At 38.2% G+C, this 27,414-nt stretch overlaps 1 protein-coding gene across 1 annotated transcript; it reads left to right on the forward strand.

Annotated features, from left to right (window-relative positions):
- Positions 1-161: 161 nt before the first annotated feature.
- On the forward strand, positions 162-26,864 carry DSC1 (desmocollin 1). The gene is made up of 16 exons (XM_055800853.1): positions 162-423; positions 2,915-2,999; positions 5,719-5,921; positions 6,394-6,519; positions 7,743-7,898; positions 8,825-8,969; positions 10,208-10,374; positions 11,913-12,047; positions 13,309-13,494; positions 14,889-15,148; positions 15,368-15,510; positions 17,300-17,515; positions 19,118-19,351; positions 21,324-21,445; positions 22,752-22,988; positions 23,779-26,864. The coding sequence occupies exons 1-16, from the start codon at positions 385-387 to the stop codon at positions 23,974-23,976; spliced, it is 2,652 nt and encodes an 883-aa protein (XP_055656828.1). The 5' UTR covers positions 162-384; the 3' UTR covers positions 23,977-26,864.
- The last annotated feature ends 550 nt before the right edge of the window (positions 26,865-27,414 follow it).

Below are 27,414 nucleotides of genomic sequence, written 5' to 3' on the forward strand. Positions count from 1 at the left end.
CGGGCGGCGCTGGGCTGGGCCTCCCGGGCGGGTCCCCGCGCACGGCCGGCGCCGCGGCGGGGCGGGGCGGGGCGGGGCGGGGGGGGCGGGCAGCGCATCGCCGCGCAGGTGGGCGGGCAAGGCAGGGCGGGGGGCTGTCCCAGCGCCGTGCCCGGGACCGGCATTACCCAAAAGCGAGGGGGGGAAAAAAAAAGAAAAAGTAATTAAAGTCGCCGCGCTGGTGCACGCGGTCCCACCCTCCCCACCGGCCGGCTGCTCTGGCAGACAGGAGGGGACAGAGGGAGACGGCCTGCCGCGGAGACACGCCACCGCCGCGCACTCGCTCGCTCGCCGTGGCAGCACCGACGGCGGCGGCTCCCCCCTTCCCGCGCACCCCCGCGCGCCATGGCCCCCGCAGCCCCCCGCCTCGTCCTCGGCCTCCTGGTGAGTGAGGGACGGGGGGGAGTGAGTGGGGGGGCGCCGGGGGGGCGGCGGTGCGCGGCCGCGGAGCCCGCTCACGCACCCGGCCGTGCCGCAGCGCCGTTGCTGGCTTTGCCGCGGTCGCAGAGCGGGGAGGAGGAACTTTGCGGGAGCCGCTCGCCGGCTCCCCGTTCCCGGTGGGCTTTCCCCCGGCGAGGAGCGCGCTCGGGGGCGGGCGCAGGAGCGGCCGGCAGCCCGTACCGCGCGTGGGGAGCGCGGTGGCTGCGCGGCCCCGGGGCGCATCCCGGGGGACAGGGGGCAGGGGGGGTCGGCGGCTGGGCTGGCGGCCGCGGGGTGCCGCGGTGGAGGCGAGCTCGGGTCGGTAAAGCCGGTTCTGGTTGTCCATTGGAAAAGTGAAGCCGCGGTACACTGTGCTGAAATCCTGCCCCTCTGCCCCCCGACGGCTGTCCGTTTTCCGTGGGGAAGGGATGTGCGTGTGCTGTGGAGCGGCTCTGGAGGAGCTGGCTGTGCGTGGACCAGCTCCAGCGGTTTCCTTTACCTTCGATTTACCGTGTGCGTGGCTATCGGCCGCGGAGAGGCCGTTCGGGAGCTCGCTCTCTGTCTGTTTCTTTTCAAGTGGATGAGTGAAAGTGATTTGTCTTCTTTTTTCTACCCCTTGTATTCCCTGTTACCATTGCGTTTACAAAAAGGGAGCAGATCATCCTTTGAGCCTCAAAGAAAAATACTCGGTAGTGTTGAAGCACTGAATTTATTATTTTTGTATTAATTATATGTGTACGTTTTGATGAAGGTTGTTACTATTCCAGACACTATACGTGTCTGCCTTTGCTAGGATATTAATAATAAAAGCCAAAGAAACCCAAGCGAGTTTATTCATACATCTAACTTAAAAAAAAAAAAAAAAAAAAAAGTAAAAGGAATTCTCCTGTCCAGTAGAAAAAAAACCCAAAAACTAACAACCTGCCAGCAGCCAGAAAGCTGCTGAAGTCTCTTCTTTGTACAAAGTGAAAGGACATCTTAGCTTATTTTTTCCTGGTGTTTCCTTATATCTTGATATCCAATAATAACTCCCACTTACATGTGTTTAGCTCCTCAGTAGTTCTTTGTGCTGACATCAGACTTGCTTGGCATTACTATTTCAAAATTAGATGTCATTGATTCTTAAAATATCTTCGAACAATGTAATAAGAAGGTGGGATTTTAATAACTTTAATACAGTGTCTAACAGGAAAGTGTTTTATTAAGTATCTGTTAATAAGGAAAGTGTCTGCTAATTCATAAGGAGGGGTGTTTAAATTGTTTTTTTATATATATTTTTATATCTATGTGTACATGCAAGGAGCAGTATGAAGAGCTTTTACGATGCAGAGTGTTTAAATTAATGCAGTGGTAAAATTCTAGATTTCAACTTTTTTTTTTTTCTCTGATCAGTTTTTCTAAAGGTTCCTAATGTCTTAAAAATTTGAAAGTATTTTTATTTAAATATTTTCTTAATAAGAATCACAAGTAATTTTCAGAGTTCCCATTAACTATTTACTACTTTATACCTTTGGAACTAAAGGTATGTACAAAATAAAAATTACTTTCATTTTTGCTAGACTTTCATCCTGAAAGAATAAATGTACTTAAAAGGGTGAATACATTTATTTAAATTGCTCTCTTTCTTTGTTAAATTGGTTGTGTGATTTTTGAGGTACAGTTTTAAACACCTGGATAGAAACTAGGCAAGATAGTTAAATAAACACACACATATATATCATCTGAGGTCAGGACTGGATTGTTCTGTGCTGAGGAAAATCTTTGTACGTCCATATGATTCTTTGTATAAAAATGTCTGGTTATCTACTACTCATCTGAATTTTGAGGAGGACCCCGTTTTGAAAGTAGTTATATGGGAGTGGACTGCTGTGATACACAATGTTTTATTTATGTCATATCTAATTGCTGAAGCTAGATTTAATTAGTTTGTTGAGAATGTACTTTGAAGATGCAAAGTGATATGTAAGTACAAGTGTCGTCATGTGGTTTTAATAAGACACTTGTCCCTTTAATGTTAAGCATCACTACAGTTCTGCCAATCTGAGTGTTGATGGACTGAACCTTAATACTTGGAGACCTTGGATCTAAATTGTCCAAGAATGCTACTGGAGGGAGTGTGTGGCAAACCTACGTTTTATCTTTCCACTTCTAAAGTAATAGCGTAGGTGAAATCTTCTAGTTGAAGGACACTTCTGCTGTTAATGTCAGTACTGCCGTGATTTTAGGAAAAAAAACCCTACAAGCTATGGGCAGATCCAGGAGCAGCAGTCAGATCTGGTTTCCAGTTTGAAGCTTTACATGCTATGCTACCTGAATTTTTAGCTGAAGAGTGCTTTCTGTGCTTTTCACTGGCTTGTCTTAAAAAAACAATCCAAAAGCAGCTTCACTGTCTGTAGTAATTATTCAAAGGACTATGTAATTATTTTTTTTCCTGATTTCTTAATTTGTTTTCTAGGTACTGAGTTTGTGCTGTGAAGCTTGCAAGAAAGTAATTTTTCATGTTCCTTCTGAACTAGAGGCCGACGCATTAGTTGGCAGAGGTGAGAAACTGTGAGATGCCTATCTTAATGATACAACATTGCACCTTTGCTGGAGATGCTGTTCACAGTGAAGGAGAATTTTCTTTTTTTTTTTTTTTTTTTTTTCTCCAATGGAATGAATGGATGACCAGATAGCCAGTTAAAGAACTGGATCAGCCTTTTTATGAAGGATACGCCCTATGTTTGTTACGGATTTGAGCACTGACTCTGTGCTTACAATTAACTTACGTGTAAACAGCTGTTGTCAAGTTGTGGTAATTATTTTAAAACTAGAATGGCAGAGTTTGGTGTTTTCAAAATTTGGAATCTAGGGCTTAGTATTTAAGTAATTGGCTTGATATTCCAAAGTGCACCCATAACCCACATAATCATATGAAGAAGGCAGTAACTCATTTGAATAATGGGAATGAAAAAAAAAGAAGACAAAACCCACACAACCAACTACCCAGAAGCTGCTGCTCTGTGAAACACGGATGTGACTGTTCGGATGTGACTGTTCGGCAGTGCTGGGGCATTCAGGGCATGCAAGGGGATGTGTTGCAAAGGTGTCCTGCATGCATACTCGGTTCAGAGAGTGCTCCTGTCTGGCTGGACAATTGGTCTTGTTTTAGGGCAGTGCCCAGGTAACTGAGAGGAATAGAGGAGACTGGAAAACACCCCACTCCCCCTTTTTTTTTTTTTTTTTTTTTTTTATTTCTTCGTGGTTTTTTTTCCTTTTTCTCCAGACCAGTCTTTAAAAGGCAGCTTTTAAAAGGTGTGGCATAAGAGCTGCTACAGGGTTCGGTGCTGCCTGAGACTGAGTTTGAGGATTCTGAGGTGCCCTGTGTGAGTCCTAGGACAACAGAGGAATATGCTCCAAATTTGCAATCCTAGTCTACGTTCCTAGGAAGAATAAATAAAGTGGATTGATAGTTCATCACAGTACAAGTGCTTAGAAAATCTAGCTTTAAAAATAAAGGTTCATTGACCTTAATGTTAAATTTTAAAATTAAAAAGGTTGCTATAGCTGTTTTAAGTATTTAGCGTGTTCTCAGAGACTTCAGCATTTGTCTGTGTAAATAAACTTGATTTATATAAAAACAAAACTTCATGTTATTACGGTGCTATGAAAGAAATTGCATAACATGGAACTTAAACTTTTTTCCCCCAAAACATTTAACAAAACCTTTATAGCTCAAATGGCATTGCTTGAACATTTATTGAGAAAGTGTAATATATTTTGCATTGATACACGGGTCCTACCTTGACAATAAAGTAGAGTAGGGATTTTCCTGCTTACTCTGAGATTTTCTGTATTTCTGACATGCAATGTGTACAAGAGGTTGTAAAGAAAAAGGATCCCACAAATACAGGGCTAACTGAACATTATGTTGACTCACATAGCCATCAGAAACAAAGTTTCTAGTCTGGTCTGGTATTTTTGGAAATGCAGTGCTGTAATGTGCATCAGTATGAGATGCCTTTAAGTGAGGCAGTGATACTCTCTTCAATACTCAATTTTCGTTGCACAGATTGGCGAGGGAGAGGAATCACTGCTGCAGTACTATAAAAATTCTAGGAAATGTTTAACTGAGTAGTTAAAAGAAAGACTTAAGAAGGAAGAAATCACATCATATCCAAAATGATGCTTCCTATCTTGCATTCCTGAAAGCAAAATGAAATATAGTTTATTGAAAATATCATCTACTTATGGGGTGAAATTTGGAATTTATTCTGGGAATTTTGCAATCAGCTTTTATAGATCAAGGTCCCATCTACTATGACATCATCGAAGGAATATTGAAAAGTTTTGATTTTGAGAATGTGACACTGACACCTATTGTACTCTGTAATGTTCATTTGTCTACAGTTTAGGTCTCTGGCCTTCATCTTTTTTTTAGGATGCCAGTGCCAAGTCGTTCTTACTTAGTGCTGTGGTCCTACTGCAGTTCATTCTGAGTATCCTGATTTTGCTTTTTCTCCAGCTGTAGTGCTGAATTACTTGCTGATGAACCAAGTTTATTGAAGTGCATTGAAGTTTATTTTAGCCATAAGTGATAGCAAATGCACTAAAAAATACCTGAGTAATATGCTGAAATTGCCTGGCACTTCCTATGAACTGCACAGAACTCTATCATGTACATCTAAAAAATTGTTATTTGTTCTAGAGTTAGTCTTTATCTGTCCCATCTGTCTGCCTCATAATTTAGAGGCCTTTGTCCTCCCAAGACTGTTAAATCACATACTACCAGTCAGTGCTTTCCTCCTGAGGGCAAAACTTCCAAGATGTAATATCTCCATTGGGCATTTACACTTAATCATCTTCACTGATTTTGTGGGTCATAGAGCACAAGGCAAACGTAATAGCTGCTGATACAATAATGACCGTGTCTGCAGTGTTTTTTGCATTTGAATGTATTAGTTCATCTCTGATGCTTCAGTATTTTTACCAGTGTAATAAGCTTCTTGATAAAAGATATCCATGAAGCATGCATGTCCTTTGGGAAATGCTTATGAACAGAAGAACAGAAATTAGTGTAAACCCGGTTAAATCTCAGTGCATAAATGGGTTCTAGAATTGATATTTGTGATGCTTAAATACTGAATGACCAAATTTTTGAAGACTCTATGAGTCAGTAAATACAGTTTTTACTTAGGGAATGTTTTTTTAGTTTTGTTTTGTGAAGGTTATTACTGTTAGGCTGTGTGAGTTGTTGTCTGAATATTTTTTTTCTTACAGTTGATTTGAAAGAATGCCTTCAGTCTGCAGAGTTTGTCAGTTCCAGTGATGGGAACTTCAAAATTCTGGAGGATGGTTCTGTGTACACAACATCTGCTGTTTCCTTGTCTGCTGAGAAAAAGACTTTTACCATATTGCTTAAAGACGTTGAAGAACAACTACAAAAAGAAATACATGTTAGTTTGGTGGAAGAAGATAAAAAGGTGAGCTTGTAATTTCAAGATACCTTACTTACTTAAAGGTACTGTTTCATAGAGTACAGTTTCATGCTGGGTAACTGTAGTTGAATTTTGGAATTCAAGTCATAGGGCAAAGCACTCTGTAGAATATAATTTTATTTAGCAGTTGTTGATTACTGCTGCTTAAGGTCAGCAGAATTCCTTTCTGAAATGGGAGATGCTAGCAAGGAGCTTCACCAGGAATGTCAAGAATCTTAAAAGCTATGTTCGAGGAATTAAAGCAGATTTTATTTGTGTGAAGTATTACAATGAATGAAAAAACTCTTGGAATAGTATCACAGGTATAATCAGAAATGAAGACCGTGGAAAAAACAAAATGCTCAGTAGGAAAATGAAGGGAGGGAAAAAAAGGTGGAAATGTGGGACAGTAGTTAAGGAAAAATATACACAGTTAAGAATGTATGCATATATTCTTAGCTGTCTCTCTGTCTCCTAGACCCAGACACAGAAGACCAGGCATGCTAGAGATACAGTCCTCAAGCGAACCAAAAGAAGGTGGGGCCCTATTCCATCCGTTATGATAGAGAACTCGCTGGGACCTTTTCCACTACAAATACAGCAGGTATATTTTATATGAATCCTAATTTTATGACACAAGCTGGTATTTTGTGTGTCTTTTATCATAAAAGAAGAACAAACATGATCTCTCTCGTATTCCCTACTGATGCCATTCCTGCTGTTATTCCTCTGTCTTGTTCTGTCCTGTTCATTTTGTGTCTTGTGATCTTGTAGATGAAATAAATTGTGATTGTAGTTGTTGGGATGAACTAGAAATGTGCAAAAGTTGTAAAAAAGAGAGAGGCATACTATGAGAAGAGACCTCTTTGGCCCGGAAATCAGTGAAGTGCATAATTAAAAAAACTAACCAACAACTCCCCACAGAACATTGTCTAGAAAGAGGTTTTGTAGACACAGAGTGAGAGAAATCTTACCTGCATGTCTACATCCTTTCTGGAGCTCAAGGTGTATACTTGTAGCATTGAGGACTGAATGTGGCCTATGTTACTAGGAAAAGTACTTATTGTAAGAAAACAAGTAGGCATCAAAGAGAAATGCAAGAACTAAAGTTATCATAGATCCATCTAGCCTTCACTAGATTACAGGGTGGCTGGTGGCACATGTGTAGAGACAAGTGTAATAACAGAGTCTGTGCAGAGCAATCATTCTTCTACTAATCTTGCCTTCCTAACTTCTGGCATTCAGTAGGGAAAGAAAGTACTTGGGGAGGAGAGTGTTTATAAATAGATAACTGCTAATGTTACCTCCTTGGTGCTTGTAATGATACGCAGAGAGGCTATCTGAATTGGCATGTCTATGGAGTATACTCTAGGTGGTATTTTTTCTGTACTTTCTGTCCTTCTTCCTTTGCTTTACTTTTCCTTTTCTAGTTGGAAACCGCATTCTCGATGAGTGCACTACAAACAAATTCTCTTGAACAGGGACAGAAATAATAAACCGTGAATGTGCCTCGTATGTGCACTATTCCAGAGAGATTAGATTTCAAAATAAATTATTTTCTGCACGCCATAATTTCTTTAGTTGTTCGATAGCCCTAAACATTTCAGAGTTTGAATTAACTAACCCTTCTCATGTACTCACAGTATAAAGGAAGGCAGTTCTACTGTGAGGTTTAAGCTGTTAAAGAAGTAGAAGTAAATCAAGTTTTGTTTTGTTTTGTTTTTTTTAAGAGTTCCTGCTTGTGCTAAATAAGATCATGAAAAGGGGAGAAATATATTAAAATGCTGATGCTGTTTTTCCTTGGGTGTAAAAACATGTTCTTTATAGGTCCAGTCAGACACAGCTCAGAACTACACCATTTATTATTCTGCAAGTGGACCGGGAATTGATCAAGATCCAAAGGGTTTGTTTTACATAGAAAGAGAAACTGGAAATATCTTTGCTACTCGTGCAGTAGACCGTGAACAATATCCAAGCTTTCAGGTACAAGCCTAAATTGTGTAAATATAATTAAATCCTTTTTTTTTTTTTTTCCTGTTATGCATATATTTGAAAGCTGAGTTACAGGGGTAACTGGGAGCAGACAAGATCTGGAATCAGCTACGTGGTCTGAGTAATACTTTTGGTGTTGTAGAGATGAAATCAATGACAAATAAATAAATAGGTGGTCATTTAGATCTTGAGAGTAGTTTTGCTTTTCACTGCTTTGATTCTAGTTACAGCATAAATGTAGTGAGCTATTTGATTTGCATCACTTTTGGGCAGAGTTTGAAGTTATCCCAGATTTTTTTTTTGGGGAAAACTGAAAGGGTCTGTGTAAAAACAAAATAATGAGAAACTCTAGAAGGCTGTGGCTTTTTGAGCCTCTCTTAAGCTGTTCAGTTTTGGTATTTCGTTAACAAGGTACACTGCTCTCTCTACTGGCTGAGAAGTATAAGGCGGCAGTTAGAAACAAACAGGTAATTTGTAGTACCTATTACTGCATTTCATTAGATCATGTTCTAACGGACAAATAGTTTTGCTGCTGCTCTTGATTTTGTTCTAAATGGCAACATTTACCCCTAAATTTTTGGTAAGGCTGGGATTGCCTCATAGACACCTGGAAAAGATGTGTTTAAGAGCTTTGGAAAAAGTGTTTGGTCATGTTGGGGGGGGAAAAAAAGTGATTCAAATACATGTAGTGCACAGAACGGAAAGTGGTAAGATTAGAAAGCATTTAAAAGTTTTGTGTTGCCATCATTGTAAGCTATCAGGCACTTCCCCTTCCATGTGGCTGAAGAGCCTGGTCTTGAGAATGGCATGCTTTGCAAGCTGTATTTCATTTTATTGACTCCTCCATTGAACTTGGAGTGTAATAATACTGAGTATTGCTTAGGTATGAAGTGAGTTACTGAATTTATGTCTTACAGATCATTTGCTTTGCAACCACTCCAGATGGTTATTCACCAGAGGTACCACTTGTTCATACAATCAGGATAGAGGATGATAATGATAATGCACCATATTTTACACAGGACCTTTTTGAGTTTTCTGTCCCTGAAAATTCCAAACCTGGTAAGAATTGGTTTAGGTCAGTGAACACAGTTACCGCTCCTCAGCTCAGAGTATGTACCGGTATGACTAGGTGTAATCCTGCCCTTTAATCAGTTTCGGTGGGATTTCCTAAGCAGTATTTCTTAACGCCAAAGGCTGAGTTAGCAGAGCAGCTCAAGATTTCTTAATGGTTAGAAATTTCCAAATGCCATCTCAATCATAGTGAAAAGTATTGTTTAAAAAGCTTTTAAATACTGAGATGATTCAGTGTTCCTAAAACGGTGTAAGAGCTTCAAAACATTATTGTTTTCATTTTACCCAAAATTGCCTCTTTCCATAAAATGTATTGATTGACAGAAAAGCAGTTTTGAACAGATTAGTTTCCTAATCGACTAAATTGGTGGTGGTGTAAAATGCCTTTGATTAAGCTTACAGTGTTTGTCTGAGCTGATGAGCTAAGGTAGGACTTTTTCTGAGAGAGGGTGGGGGAGTGTGTAGAAAGTCCGTACCTGTAAAAGGCATGGATTTGCCTGTTACTGACTTCCTGTGTCTGTGTAGCAGAAGAGGACAAAAGCAGGGAGAAAGGTGGGCCCTAGAGAATAAGGAATGCAGAAGCCATGGTTTGCCATTCCTCACTCATCTCCTTGGCTGGGGTATAAAGTGGGGAAAGTCTAACTTGCTTCACAAAAAGGGAAGCCAAATGTCTTCCCTTCTACCCCAAAACACTAGTTGCATTTCATTCTCTGAGCTGCTCTGCTTCTTACCAGGTGAGTTACTGATTTAAAGTGAAGTTTCAAAACCACTGGGGCTATAGGCATGAGGTACAGCAGCCCTCCCCAAAGGCAGTACTGCAGTTTGAACCATGTCAGGAAGCACTGAACCTCCCCCTCCATCCCACTGCAGCTCCTTTTCAGGTGTGTTTGGGATGCTCAATTAGAAGTCACTGTCAAAAACACTACCTGAAAACTAAACTTTTAGTATTTATTTTTATTATGCTTTATGACAGCTGCAATAATTACAACATTGTCTAAGGGAAAAAATAGCCAGAGGATTAAAATAGACAATTTTATGCTATTACTGTATTTTTGCAATTATAGAAATATTTTACTATATTTACTGTGTTTTTAATATTATTTTCTTTTAGAACTAAATGACCAAATAACTATTATCATGTATCTAAAATAGAAATACCTGTTCAAATAACTTTTGATTATTTACAGATTTTGCTGAAACTAAAAATTGATGTATTGTGTTAACAGGTGTAGTTGTTGGAAAATTGACTGCAGAGGACAGAGACGAGCCGTATACTCTGCATACTACACTGAAATACCGCATCGTGTCACAAAATCCACCTGTAACCCCAGCATTTTCTTTACATGGTGACACAGGTGTCATTGCTGTTTTACTGCCGCAGCTCGACAGAGAGGTGATGTTTCCTGAAGCATCTTTAGCTGTCATGTAGTGCACACAGATAGCTTCTTAACTGTGAATTGCTGGCACAGGAATCACCAGTTAAATAATTTCTGTTACCCATTTTTTTTTTCCCCCTCTCTAAGGAGCTTCTGAAGCTTTCCAGAGGCCTGTAATGGGTCCAAAGAGTTTCTGCATAGGTCCACCGTATTCTAGCTAATCTTGGCAGGGGACCTTCCACTGCTCTCCTGTTTAACCTGTGGATTGAAAATCCTAGGGATTTTTATTTTTTCACGAATCCCATGAGCCACTGTTTTCTCCTAATCAAGATCCATTGGCGGTGCTTCTTGCTTCTTTATAAGGAAGAAGAACCAGCTTTTCTGGAAGTAGTCAGTCATCCTGTACTCAACAGAAATATCTTCAATATCTGAAACCTAAACAGTAATATAACATTTCGTAAAGTTAAAGTGCAAACCATTTATCAAGTAAATCAGATACAGGAGGTTTTAGTTTTTATTTTATTTGGAGGGCTTTTTTAGTTACAATGTCATGTGAGAGATTGTTTATGCTAGAAAAAACTGATTGGCATGTGTAATTCAAAATAATATTGCTAGCATAAGACAGTCGTTCTAGAAAAAAAACACTGCTACAGGCATATCTTTTTTGAAGATAAAAATAATTATATTTTGGCGTATATTCTGTTGCTTCATGGCTGAAAATCTACATTAGCAGTGTGTTGCAAAATTGTGCACTTACAAGTATGCTGCTCAACTTTTTTAGCAAGAGAAGAATGCAGCAACTGTGAGAATTACCATGACTACTAATGAAAGAATCACAGTGGCTATTGAAGGAAGGAAAGCCTGAAAAACGAGTCCACCGCCTGTCTTTTAAAGATAAACTTAAGCAGTGGATCAGATTTCTTTCCTCCACCTGTGAAACCTAAATCAGTTACTGTCTTGATTGACAAACTCCCTTGTTTTCTGTCTGGTACCCCTGGTCCCCACCTCTTGGGTTGTTCAGGTATTAATAAGGCTAAAAGAAGCCTTCTGCTGCTTAACTCAAGTCAGGGGTTTAAATGGGCTGCCGTGATCCCTTTGGAACTGATAAGGGCACTGACTCCTTCGGTGCCAGACTGTATGGAATGGCAGGCACTGCCTTCTCACTTACAGCCCAGGCAAAGGCTGATTGCAGCACCATTTCTGGTCATCCTCACTGAAATAAGAGGCATGCACTGAAACACTTTATCAGCTGGAAACCCAAGGGAATACCGTGCCGCTCCAAAGGGGAAACATAGATAGCAGATGAAGGTGCATCATTTATATCTTACAAAACTTCAGATGTTGGAAAATAATGCTGACATTGTGAGGAGCTTTATTTGATACAGGGTATAATGTACACATTGCTAACTGGTGCTGAACTCAGTGCTGCTTAGCCACTGAGAAGTATTTTGCCTCATTTTGTAGGGGAGTTTATTTAGTTCTGTTCTTGTGTGTAACTATGGGATTAAAAAAGTCAGTATGTCAAACTTCTGTATGCTTTTATTCATCTTTTCAGCTGGTACCCAGTTACACTTTGTTAGTTGAAGTGAGAGATATGGCAGGTCAGCCTTTTGGTTTGTGCACTACAGGAACAGCTGTCATTAGAATTGAAGATACAAATGACAACGCACCATCCTTTAAACAGACACAAGTAAGTCTTCACAAATAAAATGTCTGTAAAAACATAAAAAAAAATAGTAATTATGTTTGCCCCCCTTACTAATTTCCTGATGGGCTGTCCCTCAGATATGAAGCCTAAAGCCCTCAGATGGTTAATGCCAGTACGGACATTTGAAAATGCTCTGTTGGTTGTTCTGCTGTTTGGTAATTAGACTTACTGGTGTATTAGTTGTTTTAAGTCATTTGCCTTATGTCCACTGGGCATGTAAGTTGACTTGACTTATTCATTCACTTCTGCTGCAGTGTATAGTCTTAGAAATGGTTAGAATGATTTAACCATTTTTCAGGGAGGGGACAGATTCACTCCTAAGCATTGTCGTGACCTTGTTATCATTTGCCCAGCTTTTGATACTTCTGTGTTGCAAATGAAAATGTTAGTATCAGTGAAATAGATGCAGGGATTTTCACTGAGATTTTTCTGTGCTTTTCCAATGTTTTTGTTCTGCAAAAATATTATTTAAACCACTTCTTGTTCACCAATAGCTATAACTTAGCCTAAGGTCATTGCTTATTGCAGCCATCTGTATGATTCATGACAGATTGTCTTATACAGCTCAAGTACCACAGGAGATTTTTTGATGTGAAATATATGAAAAGTAATTCATTATCCATGAGGAATATGTGTCCTTTCTGCTCACTGCTGTAGAATATCATCACTAATACTAATTCAGAGTCACTCTTATCTGTGCTTCTTGAGCTTGTACAGAATAACGCAGCTGTTTAAAATGGTAAAATAAGAAAAAATCCTTTCATCCTTTGCCATCTAAGTAGAGTTGTATTTCACCCTTCTTGGCTTTTCTTCACGTTCTTGTGGTTTGTTTTTATATATATATATATATATGTTTAATTTACCCCAATGCCTTTTGAAATGCTCAGCTTGATCATGTTATACAGAAATTAGCATCTATAGCTGATGTAACAGAGGCAAACTGTTGTTAATATATCTTCCCTGGAAGGTGAATTCCAGACTTAATTATGTCAGTGGTAGTTTTAGTGTATGAAGGAGCTGAGATTGCAACTGTGCTGGCGGGAAAGGTTTACTGTTTCACTTAGGATGTAAGGGAGGAGTGGGGGAAATATGGTAATTCATGAAAACAAAATAAATCATTACAGCAGCTTGGTAAATTGACCCCTTGGGCTTAAGTAGACTTACTTAAATAGTGTTCTCCATTTCTGCATCATGGAATAGTACTCTCTGATTTAAATGGATTTTTTTTTTTTTATATTCCAAGTATGAAACGCGAGTAGAAGAAAACAGAGTGAATGTAGAAATACTGAGAGTCTCTGTTGTTGATCTTGATGAACCTGGTTCACCTGGCTCAGGAGCAGTGTATGAAATTATAAGAGGAAATGATGATCGGTCCTTTGAAATTACAACAGACAAAAACACAAATGAAGGAATACTGTGTGTTGTTAAGGTAAGTAAAAATGGAACTGGTAGAGGAAAATTTGCTTGTCTTCAGATGTTGCTTCTAAAACCAATAATCTACAACTCAGATATTTTTTGAATAAAAATACCAGGCAAATCATGCTTTCTTGTCCATCTGAACTCTCTTCTAGAGCAGATTGCATAATGCACTGCAATTGGGGCTCATGTGTGGTACATAACCTACAAAACTCATCTTCCAGACTACTCCTCAGTTTTGGGTGTGCAGAATTCAAGGAATTCCATTTGGTTTGTTATTCCAGAAGAGCTTTGTGCTTTTGCCTGGTTTTGCAGTTGGAGTTGTTTAGACTTAGGGATGTAACTGAGGAATCCTTCATGGCTGGGTTTTTAACGGAAATGGGAGTGTGGCAAAGGAGGAGTGTGTGTGAGCATCTCTTCCAGTCTTGTTCTCTCTGGGAGCTGATTAAACTTAATAACTCGGCATAAAACTCTCCAGGTTTTATTTTGCGGGATAGTGACTTCAGGTTTGCTTTTCTGGGGTGCGGGGGAGTCTGCATACACATAAGACTGTGTGTTAGTTTAGTTACTTGTCGTACCCAGAACTTCACAGAAGTGAAGTTAAAGGACCGCTGTACATGTACTCCAGCATGTCCCTTTGCCTCTTCATCCCTCTTTCTTTGTTACCTGTTAAAAGTGCAATAACAGGTAACTTGTAAGGAGCAAAGAGTAGTATTAAAATTTGAAGATACAAATCGTAAGGGAAGAGATGCCAGTAAATTTTTTTTATTTATTATGTTCTTTGTTGCTGGTAATCATTAGAGCTTTTTCTAAAGCTCTGACCCCAGTTGAAATTTCTTGTATTTAGTGTAATGCTGTAGTAGACTAGAGACTATTATGACTTGACGATATAAATACCTCTATTAAAGGTATACAATGATCTTGGAGAAGTTGTCTGAAGCGTAAATGGTAGATACTTCCTGATCAACCCCACAAGTTTGCATGTGTTTGCAATGGGTGAAGTCTTGCTAGGAAATAAACGTAGGCGCTACCAAGAAGTGTGATTGAATTGTGCTGGAAAGGAAATCTATGTAACCTAAAATAATGGCCAACTAAATATGGGAGGAGAAAATTGACCGCCACAATTCTTGTCGCAGTTCAAATTGTTCATCTAAAATTTTACAGTGGTGCTACTCACCTTATTTGGGGTAGTTCCTCAGGTTCTTTTCTTCCACTGACTTAGAACTTAACATAATTATTTTTTTAAGTTGTGTCCCTTTACTATGTCTCAAGCTGGATATTCCACAAGGGTAGCTGACTTCCTTTATAAATAATGTGGTACAGTTTTATCTATTTAACAACTGGGCAGTGAAAACAATACCAAGTTTTGCATTGGTTTGAAGGAAAAACACCTCACCTTTGTTACAGGGATTGGACTATGAAAGCGCCAAGCAAAGGATCCTTGTGATTGCAGTCAACAATGAGGCACCCTACATGCTGGCACCACATTCACAACAACTTTCCCAGAGCACCAGCTCCGTTACAGTGCATGTCCTGGATGTGGATGAGGGGCCAGTGTTTAAACCCTGTCACTTACGCCTAGATGTTAAAGAATGTGAGGATATTGGGACAAATATTGGGAGATACATAGCAGAAGATCCAGAAACTGGAAATAGTGAAGGCATACGGTATGAAACAATGTTATCTACTAGTTTTATTTGGACCACAGCATAGGTGGCATACTGGAAGGGAGAAACTCATTTAGTTTCAGGAGGATCAGTTGTTGATGCTTTGTGTGTGTGTGCGTGCGTGCACACATGTATGAATGCATGTTATCTATGTATGTGCATGTATGTATATGAATGTGTGTGTGTATGTGTGAGATCTAAACAAATTATTCTTGACAGGTACCGGATACCACCTGGCCAATGCAATTGGATCAGCATAGATGAAAATTCGGGTGAAGTCAGAACCGTTAAAGTCTTGGACCGAGATGTAGGAGAAATGAGACGAGGCCAATGCAATATCACAGTCCTTGCAATAGACAGAAGTGAGTACTAAAAGTTGTCAGTGTTCTTTGAGGTCTACAACAGATGATTGTGTGCAAATTCAGTGTGGGGACAGCTATACTGGCTCAGACCGGAGGCCCACATAGTCCATTGTCTTGTCTTTGCAATAGTTCTATCAAATACTTAGGGAGTATTATATCAAATTGATCAAAATATCAAAAATATTTGGGAGTATTATATCAAATACTTAGGGAGCAGGGAAAGCATTTAAGTAATTGGGGCAAATTCTCAATGCTTTCAAAAGTTGTCTGCTGCCATTTAAAAGCCCTTGGTAAGTTTAAATTGAGAGATTTGCCTGTGGATTGTATTCCTTTTATTTCCTGACTCTTTTCTCTACAGTGGTAGCACCTGGCAGCTGTGAAGTTCACAACAAAGAAAGCAGAGAGAACTTCTTGATTGACCTTGCAACACTTACCATTTCCTCCTCTGTTTGACTTCTTGTTGTCTTGCTTTTGGAAACCCTTAATTTAAAAGGACCTCCAAGAAAAGATGTATTGATTGCTGTTATGTTATTACGCTCTTATTCTTAGTCACTGAAGTTGTGTAATGGTGTTCACACAATGTGTTGCTCAGGTGTTGAGCTCTTACAAATTACTCTGATTGTAAAGGAATAGTTGTACATCCAGATTCTCATTCTAAAACAGGTTTTGGTTCTGAGTTAATGTGATCATCTGTTCTTTCTGATTAATTTGGGTATATGCATTTATTGTAGGAAAAGACATAGTTTTGCCTCAACAACATCGTCTAGCCAATAAGATGAAATACACCTTTCACTTCCCAAATACTAAATGTAGCAAATGGATTATCAAAGAATGTTAAGCTTATAGATCACACTTTTTATTCTGAAATATGTATCTTGCCTTAAAAAGGAAAAGCGGACTGCCTTTATAAATCCAATGGCAGGATTTAGTTTGAGCCCTTATGTGCTTAAACATCAGTGGGAATAAAGAGCAGAGCTTTGGAAGTTGCTTTACAGCTAAAAATTCTCTGTCCAAAGCTTGCATATTAAAAATAAATGTAAATAATATGAATTTAAAGTGTTTAGAATTGTTGCATGTAAAATAAACGTGATGTATACATGTGCAATCAGGTATCTCTGGAGAAAGTTTTAAAAAGTAGCCTTGATGTAATTTCACTGGAATTACAAGAATTGACCATTCCTGTATTGGAAAAAATATAATTAGGAGGCAGAGCCCATTCACTCCTTGCATGTAGACTTTGGTGATGTAGTATGTGTCTCTGATGAATCCTGCTGCCACATGGTGACTCAGTGGGAAAAGGACAGAAAGCAGCCCACTGTTTCTGAGAGTTGTTTTTGTTCCTAAGGGAAGTGAGGGTGGGGAAAGTGTAATTTATTTTCTCCTTCCAGAAGTAAAAAGGCTGGAGACCTTCACTTTCTGCTTTTGACTCTGTGTGATTCAGTGTCCTTTACCCCTGATTTATGGGCTCTTGCTCCTCTCATCCTCCTGTTGGAACAGTATCTGTACCTGCACAGATACACATGCTTAACAAAATACATTGTCTGCACTTGCAGAATGTGGAGCTTTGGGAGCTGTTGATCCATTCTACAACCAGCCAAGCAAAGAGAAGCAGCTAAGAGAAAGCTATGAGAAATCCTTCTTTCTTTTTGGCCAGATCAGCAGCTGCTTTCCACCTTACTTCTAAACTTGAATATTACAGTTGATGATATTTCATTATGAAAGTTTGGACTAGAAATAAATATGTGAATGTTAGAAGTAAGTGCTAAAAGTAGTTATTTTTGTCTCATAGATGGCAAAACAGGCACTGGAACAATTCAGGTTTTCATCATGCCTGGGAACAAGAATTACCCACGAATCACTAAAACTGACTATATAATGTGCAGAGACAGAAAACCGATCTGCCTTACTGCACAGGATGGTGATGAGTCTCCTTACAGCACACCTTTTGTATATCGCATAACAGACCGTAGCTTGGCTTCCATGTGGAAGATAACTCGACACAATGGTATGTTAAGACTTCCTCCTCCTCACTTACCTGCAGGTTGCCAGGGGATGTCTTGCTGGCTCTCCCTTGGGTGGACTGTAAGAAAAGGTTGGATGAATGTATGTTTGGAATTGGTGTAGCCGGTGGGGCTAACAGGGTAGCCCTGATGATCTCCAGTGGCTCCTTTCATGTGCTGTACAGGGGATCAAGAGCCTGCCAGAAATAAAAGGGAACAGCTGAAGTATTCTTTATCTTAACTGGCCTGCGTTTGAAACAGTTTGCAGGAGTTAAGAAGGTGGCATTGTTGGCATCACGAAAGCCAAGGGAAGGATATTATAGTCTGCTGCTTAAAGCATAAACAAGAATCTGTTCCCAGCATCCTTGGGTCAGCAATCAGCTGCTGTCTGAAATTATGATGTAAGAAGATTAGGTGGGAGAACAAAAACCAGTGTAATGCATTGCATCAGCACCTCTGGAAAGGAAGTATACATTCATAATTCATAAGGAATTTAGGAGTGAAGTGTCTAATACATCAAAGAAAAATACAACTCTCTTTAGGCTGCTGTTATGGTGGAGAACTGGAAAACTGAAACTACCTAAATTACTAGAAGCTGACTAAAAAAATCCTGGCAGTTCTTTTTCTTAGTACTGCTGTCAGCCAGCACATTTTCGGTAAAGCTGAGCTGGGTGAAAGAAAACATTACTGTCTTCCTTAATATATTTATGTTATTTTTTTATAATTTTGATAGAAGGAGAGAAGTTATTACCAAAGGAATCACTGTTTCCTAAAATTTGCTGATACAAAAAGTTGTCGCCAACGGTGGTTTCCTGGTGGGTGCCAGATGATGGCGACAAGAGCAGCACTTACATTTACTACTATGTTGTCATGAATTAGCCTGAAAAGAGTCTGATTCTGAAATGTTCTATCCAACATTCACTAATGAAAGGCAAAAGACAGCAAAGTCTGAAAGTGAAGACATTGAAGAGTTTCAAGGTTTATATTAGTCAAACTGAAAAAATAGATGGTACCTGTAGTTTCATATACCTCAGCAGCCATTATATGCATCAGTGTCTATCTTGTGTGTATTTTTTACAAATTATTTCTTTCATCCTTTAAAACCCATGGTCACTAATCATTGCCACTAAGCAAGGCAGCAGACTAAATGGATTTTACTTCCCACTGGATATAGCCATTCCCACTGAACATAGCAGTAGAGCAAAGAGTAGAAGAGGTATAAATTAAGTTTAGGATTAATTATTCCAGTCACACTACCAGAACTCCTTATTATAAATGTCAGTTCGGTTGATGATCTTTACCAGTAAGCCCAACTAATGTCATCTACTGTAATGAACTGAATCCACTTCAGAGTTTCAAATCATATGTTGTCAGAAGGCTGTATAAGAATTGAAAAAGCAACCCTAACATTTAAAAGGTGCTGAAAGTAGAAATCCTTCCAAAGTGTAGTTTTGTGTCAGCACATTTAGGATATCTTTAAACTAGCTAATGCAGATCTGGTAGCAGTGTAGCTGTAACAGATTGGAAGATTGTGATTGTGATCATGTTCGTGACAATAGAGTTTCAAGTATTGTTAACGTGGGATATGGTTTTGTCTTTTTTTACAGATAATTCCGTGTATCTTTCACCAAAGGGTGATATTCCATTTGGAACATATGATATTCCTGTAAGTGTGATTGATAATGGAGGAAAGGTAGGAGAGAACCAAGTGAGAGTTAACCTCTGCGACTGCGTCACTCCAACGGAATGCAATATCCAGGGCCGTGGTCTTTCTGGCGGGAGCGTTACCCTTGGCATATGGGCTATCCTTGCAATGATTTTAGGATCGCTGTTACTGCTGTGTAAGTACACTTGTTTTTTTAAGACAAAGTACAAACCACTTAGTTAGCTGAGAGAACCTGATTCAAACTAGATTCAAACATTTCTTTTTTTATTTAGGCAGTTATACAGCCCTTGTCACTGTCTTCAATATACCTGCTCTATTTGTATCAGTATCACAGGTTTCTTATTCTCATCTTGTCCTGTAGTTACTGTGTATGGATTTTTGTTTATTCTTTTAAGTACATTTTATGTAAGATCCTCTGTGTGTTCATGTTAGCGAGGCCAAAAAAACTGCACTGAGTTGTTGAACTGAAAGAGGATTTGTAGTGCTTATCAGATCTTGCCTTGAGGTGAGTATAGTGAAGTTTGTGAGTTTAGTGCTGGCTTTGGGATGCACATTTCAGTGTGTGGGAATGCTGAAATCAGTTTCCTAGAGCTTTTTTCTGGCTTTTCTTGTGTCATGGATTAAAACATGGAGTATCAGAGATACTGGATTTCAGAAGGGGTATTATAAGAGCCAGTATAATGTTGAAGCACAGGTTGGATACTTCCACAACAGACCAAACTCTTGAATACATGTGTTACTGGCGTTGCCCAAAGCCTTAAGAGATTCTTAGCAGGTTAATATTGTTGTTAACCAATGAGGTGGTGATAGTGGTACGTAATAGCAAAGCCAGGTCATTTTTTTTACCAGAATCAGACATAGTCTGACCAAGAATGTCTTTAAAAATCACCAGACGACACACTACAGTAACAAATACTTCAGAATTAGGGTTTTATTTCCTTTCTTTTCCATTTTTTTCTGGTAACGATCAATCTGTGTTGCTCCTGTTGAGTCTCAGCTAGCTGTCCTTAGTCAGGTAGATGGAAAACTGGGACGTGCACATGTTTTGAAGATGAGATAGATCCATGTTTTGTTTATACGCAGCAGGTACCCAAATTCATGATACAGTCCAGAGGTGGAACTTTCAGATGTGGGGATGCTCAGTAGGGGGACTGTGTGAAATGTCAGCTAGCTTTTTGCCACTACCCTTTGACTTAATGCATGCTGAAGAGACCCACTATTTTATTATGGCTAGATTTTACCCTGTGTATCCTCTACTCAGTGCTGTCATGAATGTCTTTCCATCTGTCAGCATCAGGAGGCAACCTGCTGGAACCACTGATGCAGATCGCACTGACAGCTGATAGCTGCAGAAGCTAAATGAGCTTGAAAGTAGCTCTTGGCCAATTTTTACAGAAGTTTGTGTGTTCAGAGACCAGATTGCTCAGTGGCCAGTTAGGCAGAACTGTTCTGTTCCTTGTGGGCTTCTGTACTTCTAAACTGTCAACTTGAAAAGAGAAGGAAGGAAGGAGTTGGTTTTCTGAATGAAATGTTTAGTCCTTTGTTTAGGAGAGGTATTAATTGCTCCTGATTCTTTTGTACAAAGCCATTTCTGACTGAGTCTCCAGTGACAACACAAAGCAGTATTATAGGAGGAATAAGCTGAACACAAGGAATTAAGTAAGACTGTTCTGTAACATAAGGCTTGAAGTCCTCCAGGGTTTCACTGTCTTTTTCTGTGAAACGGAAGTTTCTGGTATTGGGACCTTTGCTTGCATTTTAGTTCCTTATGGTATAATTTGACATCCATGTGTTCATACATGAAAAATGTCATGTACAAGCTTGTTGTAGGCATAAGATACGATTTTTCAGTTGGATTTAGTCTAAATTTCTTACTACTGTAAAATTTTGCAGTCCCAGTGTTTTCATGTGTTTTAGATGTTTTTTAGAAGAATGAACTATTTAAACAATGTAATGAAAACTCCTTATAGTGTGTATGTACAGTTTTGAGTATGGGCATTTTTGTAAATAAACTATTATTTCTAAACTGTACTTGATGCTTAAGGCATTTAAAAAGGCTAATACAACAAAATTCATTCTCAAACGGAAGTAGATACTGTTATGAGGTAAAGTTCATAGTATCTTCCTCACTTATTTCCTTTCCATAGTAATCCTGATCACAATTTGTGGCTGCTGTGGCTCAGGGGTAATGCACAGGCATGTGACTGATGATTGCGCCAATCACAATTTAATCATTTCAAATACAGAAGCTCCAGGAGAAGAAGTGATGGTAAGTTGTCTGTTTACTTCAGTGTAGAAACTTGCAATTAAGATATCCATAGCATTTCAGCTTGAGAACAGGACCACCTGCAAGTAAATGATTTAGTAAAAGAAATAAGTAATAAACACAGGGATCATTAGATGTGCTTTGCTATTTAAAAAGAATTTTAAAATTCTTACTTTAGGCAGAGTTGGTAGTACCATATATATTTAGATGTATTTTGTAGTTGTTAGCCTGACTGCCTCTAAAGCTGCCAGACTTTTAACTGTTTGATTGGAACTTCCAGGTGAACATTTTAATCACTTAAGTCATTTTCAACAACAAGATTAGGTGGAAATTTACTATTTTGCCTAGGTTCAATGTGTGTGTGTGGCAAAACATTGCTTTTCCTTGGAGAACGGTTTTTAAACTTAGCAGTCATTGTAAATTGCAGGTGCAATTTCTGCCCTTCCCCTGAAAAATGACCCCAAATACAGCTGACTTTTGAGACAGTGGGAAAAACTTAATTGAACAGTCCATGTTTATGAAATATATTCTTGTTTCTGGCATCTAAACTTTTTAAAGACTCAGTCTACCATGAACATAGTCCATTCCAGGACTGTGTTCATGCACGAGGATTTAGCTCTTCAGAATCTTCCCCTCCTCCTCTGTCCCTCACCCCCTGACTTTGCTGTCCCTAAGAAAGAGATTAATTTACAAACCACTGAGTTAAATTAAAAAACATTGAACCATTACTTCACCTTGAAAACCAAGAAATCCTAATGGTGATAAGCGTTACATTTCTTGTTGCCTATGAAACATAATTTAGTGCTATTATAAACTGATAATGTAGTTTTTAATTTGTGGTCCTATACTATTTTTCCATATTCTACTCAGTATACAGACTTAATGTATGAACAAACAGAATGAAACTTATGCTTAAGACTGTATATCTGGCTTAATGGGTTACAGGTTGACTTTGAAAACTAAACGTCATTTTTATGTGATAATTTAAGAAACTAGCATATGGATTATAGTACAGCTTTCATTGGGATAAAGAATCAGCTTTTGGATCTCATATCATATTTAAATGCAGTTTTATTTTTTTTCCCCCTTGTCATAGTTCCCTTTCCAAAGACCACTTCCTGATCTTTATATACTAAGTACTAAGGATAGCTTTTTGTTCAAAATATCACAGTGCAAAGCTGGAGATTTTTCAGTATTGACAGTTCCTGATTGCTGTTTAATCTTCTGAATTTAAAAAAAAAAAAAAAAAAGGGGAGGGGGGGAAAAAAACCAACAGTAAAGTTATCTCCACTACTGCATCTTTTTTTAGGATCACAATATAATTCCTCTACAAAATACAAGTGATCAAGGAGGATATGGAATAAAAACAGGAGATCAACAAACATTTGAAATGGTAAAAGGAAGAGGACATACCTTGGAATCAGTCAAGGGAGGTGGACATCAGACTCTGGGATCAGTCAAAGAAGGAGGAGGACAGCCTATGGTGGATACGTGTAGATACTCCTACTCAGAATGGCATAATTTCACACATCCTCGTTTAGGTGAAGTAAGTATTCTGAAACTGGTTTTTTGTGGGTGGTTTGTTTCTTTTTTTGAGTGTAGGTTGTGGTCAATATATACAGACTTGTCAAGGAAGACATGTATTTGTGCTAGAAAGGTGGCTTGTTTTATTTTGGTTTTCTTTCATCTTTCCTCTCCTTTGCTCCCCTGCATCCCCTTAGGAGTATTGCCCTTTCAAAAAGTCATCCTTTACATATTTTAGATGTAAGTGTAAATGACTTGCTGTTCCTGGCTTAAACAATAGTATGCTATTTTTAGCTGAGAACATTTACTCACTCAGAAGAATTAAGCAAGCTTTTGTGCATTTTTCTGAGAATGTCTGTCTATCTGCTTTCATTGTAACTGCTTGCTTTGTACTAATTTAAACCTGAGACTTAACCTAGCAATGGTGCAGGAATGAATGTACAGCATTAGAAACATAGTTATCCATGTTTTGGAGATCAAAAACTTCACTACTTGCCTAACTAGTTATGTGTAAATCAGTCTCTTCATTTTGAATGGATTTTAGTTGCTTGACAGGTTATTTAAACAGGTTCTTCCTCTTTCATTGTTACATACATGATTAGTAGAAATGATTTATTTATTAAATACTTATATTTTGTAGTCTTAATGATATAGACCAATCATGTGCATTTTTTGTATATAGGAATCCATTAGAGGACACACTCTGATTAAAAATTAATCAATGAAAGGTAAATCAAAAAAAAATATTTTTATGCAATATGTTTAGGATAACAATTTAAGAAAGTAATAAGATGTGTTCTCTTCCTATGCAGAAGGTGCACCTATGCAGACAGGATGAAGAACAGAAGCATTCTGAAGATTATCTTCTTTCGTATAACTATGAAGGAAAAGGATCCTTGGCTGGCTCTGTAGGCTGCTGCAGTGATCAGCATGAAGAAGAGGCACTTGACTTCTTAGATCAGCTGGAACCCAAGTTTAGGACATTAGCAGAAACATGCATAAAAAGATAAATGTGCCTTTCACAGTGCTGAAAAAACCTGTAAATAAGTGGCTTTCATACTTCTGTGATATTAAGTATTTTGGAAATGAGGGGGGCAGAGTTTTATCAAGATTAATATAGACTGATGAGAGTGTAACTCTTACTTTAAACTTACAACTTTTATCTCTGCTATACACATTCCATCAAAAATAAGAATTTTTTTTTCTTTAGACTGTGTTAATATAGTAATGCTAGTTTCTACTTAGATTATTTCCTATTCCTTGTGATTACTTAAAATGCAGAAGTTGGTGTTTCCTTTAATTCAGCTTCAAAATTTTAATGTATTTGGCTTTGGAGAAGGAAAGTTTTTAACTCACTGTTTCTTTGTTTTCTTTTAAATCTGTAGAAATAAATCAAAAAAGATTACTGATGGATATCAAATACCTTGTTAATTTTTAACTTATATGAACTGAGATACAAAATACTTTTTCATTTTCACATAAAAATACTATGAATACATTAGAAAACTTTATATTTTGATTGAAAATTAAATATATATATTGTATATATGTAAAATAATATTCAAAAAATATATTTTTCTCCTCATGGGTTACCACCCATCAAACTTGCTATCCTAAGGGATTTATGGCATCACCACATAGGGTATCAGCATTGTATGCAAGTATATGTTTTTATTTTAAGGAAATAAAAGATGAAAAAAAATAACAATCAGATAATAGAGGTGACTGTCGTAGTCCAAATGAGTGCAAGACAAATCTCATGTTTACTTGACATAAGTTTGTACCTCAGTTTCTTGTGAGTTTTAACATAGTATCATTGCAGAAATGATGAACATTGCCAAGAGTTTTGTCCAGTGTAGCTATCACTCTTTTTTACTTGCCTCGTTATGGACTTCATTAAACTGTTTCTTTCTGTAAGTAGAACTTGACAGAAGGCACAGCTCAAATGGATTGTTCGTACACTGCATTAGTAAAGTGTTTTAAATACAGCTTTATTTGAGATGCAAAATTACACTGGGATAAACTAATTGTTTTGAGTGTATTATGTGGTGGTTGCAGAGGTAAGCATTTACACAGATCTCTGGCAGAAATCATCTGAATCCTATTTGTTACTTTACTAGATTAAGCATACATATATACACTATATATATATATGTGTGTGTATATATATATATATGTATATCTGAAAGTCTGAAATACCTTTGGCAGATGACAGTAGTGAGACCTGGATGCTGCCATAACCTATTTCTGGACTTCAGCGTCTGCTTCCCCTGTTTATGCTTTTTTTGATATTTGCACTAGTGGTTAAGTAATCTGTCTTCTGGGAATTTTCTTGTGCCTTAAAAAAGTCTTCCTGCCTATAAGAAATATGTGCAATTACTTATTTCTGTTACTATAAGTCTGCTTTTAGGATTTGCTCTGTAAACATATGCTTTAGGGAGATTTCTTTTTAAATTTACTATACCTAATGATCAGTAAAAGGAATTACTGGTAACAACAGGGTCACTGCTCTAAGTTTCAGTTGCTGCTGGCTTCCACTGGTTGCAGTTCATCCCACGCAAATTATGGTCAGTGAAAATCTGTAACAGTATAAAAATTCAGCAAAGTTATAGTACTTTTAAACCCTTCTTTTTCACACTGTAAATGAGCTTCAGAATATTTCTTGGTAAGAACTAGCTGTGGTTAATAACTCTATAGACCAATGTTAAATGTATTTTAACATTTGAAAGTGGTGGTGAATTCATCCTGAACTAGATCCACTGCCAGTGGTAAGAGCAACAGTCACCGGTAGCAAAATACTAGATGAGAACCAAGGTGTTACGGACATACTTTATTTTAAAAATGCATGCTAACACTGCTCTTCTGAACACTACTCTTCTTTATTACTAACATAAATGAGTTTTGCTGTACATGGATAGGCCTGTAGCTGATGTAAGTCAGGCTAACTCGGCTGGCACCCATGGAGCTATGCTGACTTAATGCCAGGTGAAGATCTCTCCCCTAGTGATTCCCTTGCTGCTTTGTGTCTTGCTGTCTTGCATCTTTTAGTTACTCACTATACGCTTTTTAAGGTAATGTTACTGTCTTCCACCCCCCACCCCCCCATTTGGTTGTTTGTGGATTTTTGTGGGGTTTTTTAAATTATATAAAAATCCTATAGTTCAGCAGAACCTAGGATAAATAACAAAATGCACTCTTTGAAGATTACTTGGGGGGTGGTCTAGTGAAACCTCTGGAAATAACAGTTTCTTTCCTCATGAAATAGGAGTACTGTTCTAAAATAATAGACTGAATTTATTTGAGCTTTAATTGAGTTGGTGTTGGCTATTTTAAGTAGATGGTTGCCAACTTACCACCCTGGAGTTAAAATGATGACTTATTGAAATCATATTTTTCAGTCTAATTTGCCTTAAAAATGTTACCGTTTATTTATTTTACATTTCAACAAACAAATAATTAGTTACTTGCATTTTTTAAACAAAGCACAAACTTGGAATCACTTCTACTTGTTTGTCTCTGTTCTGAACTGAACCAGCAATTTCTGTAAAACCAAAAGTAGAAAGGTAACTGAGGTGCTTCAAAAAATGAACTGCAAAACATTATTTTCATTGTCTCTTCTGATCATGTGAATGAAACCTTTGTATTAATGATTAAGGTTTACAAATAGTAAGTACCAAATAACATTTGTGTAAAGCTTACAAATGAAATATTTCAAAATATATAATTCACTCGTCGTTACCATCTTGAATCACCTAAAAATTGTGAAGATTTGTTCTCTTCAGCTAGGTAATTTGTGAACTAGTTGTGTCAACATTATCTTAACATCATGTTTTAGGTATATTTTGTACAACAGTGAGTAATAAATTTTTTGCAAAATAAAAAACTTCGACAAAACCTGTTCATTTCTTGTAGGTGAAGTAATTTATGAAGGTAAGCATGCCTATTCCTAGAGTGAATTGGATTTTTAAATTTTAATTGAAGTGGTTTTGTTATGTTATACTGCCATAATGCTAGTAGTACTTGTCCTTGCAGCATGAGATGTGGTGAGTTCTACCTGAAGTTCTATAGTGCAAGCTGGCCAGTTGTCTGGGAGGCTTTTTTAGTGCTTCGAACACAATCACGGAACACATGGTGAATTCAGGATCTTAAAAGTGCAAAGTGTTGCTCTGTCATCTTACTGATAAGTAAGTGCCTATTTTCAAAACCTCTGAAAGAAAACCCATGGCAGCAGACAACCCAAACTTTCATGTTTGGCAGTCATAAAGCAGCTGGATATTAATATCGTAGGGATTGTATGATGCCAGTGGAACATGAGTTTTGGTTGTCTGGCTTCAAGGGAAGAGGTAAATTTACTGAATGGCTGAGACTGGAAGGAACCTTTGGAAGTCATTGATCTGACCTCCCTGCTCAAGCCAAATCACCTATGGCTGGTTGTCCAGGACCAGATG

The sequence above is a fragment of the Falco peregrinus genome, chromosome 3 (assembly GCF_023634155.1).
Source record: "Falco peregrinus isolate bFalPer1 chromosome 3, bFalPer1.pri, whole genome shotgun sequence".
In the NCBI taxonomy this organism is placed as follows: domain Eukaryota; kingdom Metazoa; phylum Chordata; class Aves; order Falconiformes; family Falconidae; genus Falco; species Falco peregrinus.